Source organism: Dysidea avara, chromosome 8 (genome assembly GCF_963678975.1).
Source record: "Dysidea avara chromosome 8, odDysAvar1.4, whole genome shotgun sequence".
Taxonomy (NCBI): domain Eukaryota; kingdom Metazoa; phylum Porifera; class Demospongiae; order Dictyoceratida; family Dysideidae; genus Dysidea; species Dysidea avara.
In genome coordinates, this window is record NC_089279.1 from 9,251,194 (window position 1) to 9,254,646 (window position 3,453).

Sequence of the window (3,453 nt, forward strand, 5' to 3'; positions counted from 1 at the left end):
AAAATTCTACGTCGATTACGTGCTTCACATACCAAGACACGATGAGCTAAAAGTCGAGTTTTAAAAGGTGTGCACAGAAAGGTACTGAGTAGAAATATAGAAAAAATCTCGAGCGTATTGAAATAAACTTGAGTCCAGAATCCAGTCCAGTCCAGAATCCAGTCCAGTCCAGAATCCAGTCCAGTCCAGAATCCAGTCCAGAATCCAGTCCAGTCCAGAATCCAGTCCAGTCATGTATTGTGGTGCTTCCCGTGCGAGACTCCTCGCGTGACTCCCAGTAGTTCATCGCTGCTTCGCCTTGTTTCATTGACCGGAGTTGTAGCTGAAAATCCAAGGTTAGCTGTAACCTACTACTCATGGTTACTAATTTTCTTTGAGATCCCGGCATTTCAAGTTTGTTGTAAACTTTCACCCCTCAAGCAAAATGGCCGCAGAGCGAATGAAGAAGGTAGCCGGTCTCCTAAATTGCCCAGTGTGTTACGAAACATACAAAAAACCCAAATACCTCCCTTGCCATCACTCTTACTGTGAAGGTTGTATGGAGAAACTACAAACAGGTTCTGGCATCATTTGCCCAGATTGTAGAGAAACGAGTGTGGTGCCTGCAGGAGGTGTGAAGGAATTACCAAATAATTTCTTCATTAATCGTCTACTAGATGAAGTTGATTTAAAGCGTAAAATTGAGGGAGAAGATGAGGCAAAATGTGATATGTGCATCAAGGAGGGAAAAGCAGTAGCTTTGTGTCTTGATTGTGTCATGTTTCTCTGCGATCATTGCCATGAGTTTCACAAAAATATGAAGGGAAATCAAAATCACAACGTTACTGAGCTGATCGAGTTGCAGTCTAAGAAGAAACAAGTTGACATTCGACCAAAAGTGAAGTCCATGTTATGCCCCGACCATGATTTGGAGATGAATTTCTTCTGTGAAACATGTGACCAACTAGTGTGTCATTACTGTACAACCAATGAACACAATGGACATGTGCATAATTCTGTGAAGAAGATGGCCAACAAGCACAGGAAGGAAATGGAGAAGATAATTAAACCAGTTGAGGAAATGATCACCGAATTGTCTACATCACGTCAGAATGTGGTAGCAGCTGGAGAGAAGATATCATTACAGGCTACTGAAGTAGATCAACAGATTGACTTGTATTATGATGAACTGTACCAACAACTACAACGACAAAGAGAAGAGGTAAAGAACAAGTTACGAGAGTTGTCAAACAAGAAGAAAAAGGCCATCTCACTACAGTTGGAACAAATAGATTTTACAGAAGCACAACTTTTAAGTGTGAAGGAACTGAATGATGCGGTAAAGAATGGATCAGATCAGGAAGCTTTGTTTGTGAAGAAACAAGTAGGTGATGGTATGAAGAGACTAAATAATTCATACAGCAGGCTGGAGACTGAGCCAGTCGAACTACCAACAATGGAGCTTGTTCCCGCGAAGAAATACAAAGATTCTTTTCCACAATTTTGCCGATTGTTTGCTGGTGTCATCATACCAAATAATTGTGAAGTCATTGGTATTCCTGCACAACCGCTTGTGACTGGTAGTAAAATTGATTTCACCATCATCACCAAGAATCGCAACAATGAACATTGTCCCAAAGGAGGTAGCCACATTATTGTACAGGCACAATCAAGCAGGGGAGGAGATGTTGCTCCAGTAGAGGTGAAGGATAACAATGATTGAAGCTACTCTGCATCTTTTGTAGCCAAACAAGTTGGAGAAGTGAAGTTGTCAATTACCATTGAAGGTGATCATATTAAAGGAAGCCCCTACACTGTTATGGTACAAAGAGATTACAAAACTGTGAACAAGCCTAGGAAGATTGTGAATGATGATGGCAAGATGGGTTGTCTGTTGGACATTGCATTTGGTAAGGATGGAGTGTGGGCAGTGGCAGATAGCAACAACTGTGTATACATATTTGATGATCAAGAAACGTTAATTAGAAAATTTGGCCAAAGTGGGACTAACAATGGCCAATTTCAACGCCCATGGGGAATATCATTTGATGCCAACAATGACTTGTATGTGACCGATTACAATAACCACAGGGTACAGAAGTTCAATATTAATGGTACATACTTGTTTCAGTTTGGACACTGTGGATCTGGCAATGGTCAATTGAGTTATCCACAAGGTATTGCAGTCCATAATGATAAAGTCTTTGTTGCTGATTACGGCAATTGTCGTATCTCGGTGTTTCACCTCAATGGTCAGTTTGGTCATGTCATTGGATCAGGACAGTTATTAAGCAGGCCCTGGGGTGTAGCAGTCACTACTAATGATCAATTACTTGTTGCTGATTTTAACAAGAATTACATTGTCAGGTTTACACTTGATGGTACATATGTGGACCAATTTGGTAATGGTTACTTGAGTCACCCAGCTGCAGTTACAACTGATTTGAATGGCTTTGTCCTGGTGGGTGAAGAAGGTAATCAACATATATCAGTTTTCAACAAAGATGGAGTGTTCATCTACACGTTTGGGTCTCGTGGTTCTGCTGTAGGACAATTTTCCTCTCCATATGGAATAGCTATTAGTCCAAGCAATGAAGTACATGTTGCTGACTTTAGTAACAAGAGAGTTCAGATATTTTAAACTTTTACATGTACCCTTTTTTTATTTTGATGTGCGTGAGATGTCTGTACCATTTTAACGGTTAGTTAAAGTACACTTATACATACCAGTATACGGAACCATGTATAAACAGGGGAAAGAAGTGAACACTAGTCATGTTACTTGTACTACTATTATATTTAGTAACAGTTTAACACAGGAAACATACATTACTGGAACAAAGCCTAATATAGTAGTGATATTTTATACTGCCTATGCAAAATTATGAGCACACATAATGCACTTGTCAATTTCATGCCCCACACCCCAGGTGGGGATTTGACATTGCTTCTTGCCCCCACCCCTGGGGCAATTGACATGTACAGTTGTCCAATTCTTGGTAGTTGCATTTCTGAACAATAAAATCGCACTCGCTATAATTTTACTAGCTACAGGTGTATACCAAGCTATTACTAGTCACATGCATGAAATATGCGCTTAGTCATCCTTGAGGTGTTGTCAAATCCCCTACTATGGGGTGGGGACATAGTGGGGATTTGACAGCCGATTTTGCCCCCAGTAGCAGAGGCTCCAACCTTGGATCTCTCTTGGGAGTGAGACTTTTGACAAAGGTGAACAATGGAGATGCAGTCCTTCAGTCACACACATGCAATTCAACAAAGTTATATTATAACCAGCACTTCAGGACGTCATGACATTATAATAGCATGGCCTGCTTGTGCTAGTTATATTTGAAAGTGTTTGCACATACAGTTACACCATTGAGAAGTTGTGTATTACTAGTTTCTAGTGTAAAATATTAATAACTGTGAGATGTGTGTGCTAGCTACTGTACATTACATTACAATTTCCGT

The 3,453-nt window shown here is 40.3% G+C and overlaps 2 protein-coding genes across 2 annotated transcripts; both read left to right on the forward strand.

Annotated features, from left to right (window-relative positions):
• Window positions 1–249: 249 nt before the first annotated feature.
• LOC136264068 (E3 ubiquitin-protein ligase TRIM56-like) lies at window positions 250–1,702 on the forward strand. The gene has a single exon (XM_066058753.1). The coding sequence runs from the start codon at window positions 425–427 to the stop codon at window positions 1,700–1,702; it is 1,278 nt and encodes a 425-aa protein (XP_065914825.1). The 5' UTR covers window positions 250–424.
• Window positions 1,703–1,798: 96 nt separating this feature from the next.
• Window positions 1,799–2,710, forward strand: LOC136264070 (E3 ubiquitin-protein ligase TRIM71-like). Its single transcript, XM_066058754.1, has one exon. It carries the CDS (start codon window positions 1,799–1,801, stop codon window positions 2,618–2,620), a length of 822 nt encoding a protein of 273 aa, XP_065914826.1. The 3' UTR covers window positions 2,621–2,710.
• The last annotated feature ends 743 nt before the right edge of the window (window positions 2,711–3,453 follow it).

Coding starts and splice junctions, on each gene's coding strand:
- LOC136264068 (XM_066058753.1), top strand. CDS start 425: ATGGCCGCAGAGCGAATGAAGAAGGTAGCCGGTCTCCTAAATTGCCCA.
- LOC136264070 (XM_066058754.1), top strand. CDS start 1,799: ATGGTACAAAGAGATTACAAAACTGTGAACAAGCCTAGGAAGATTGTG.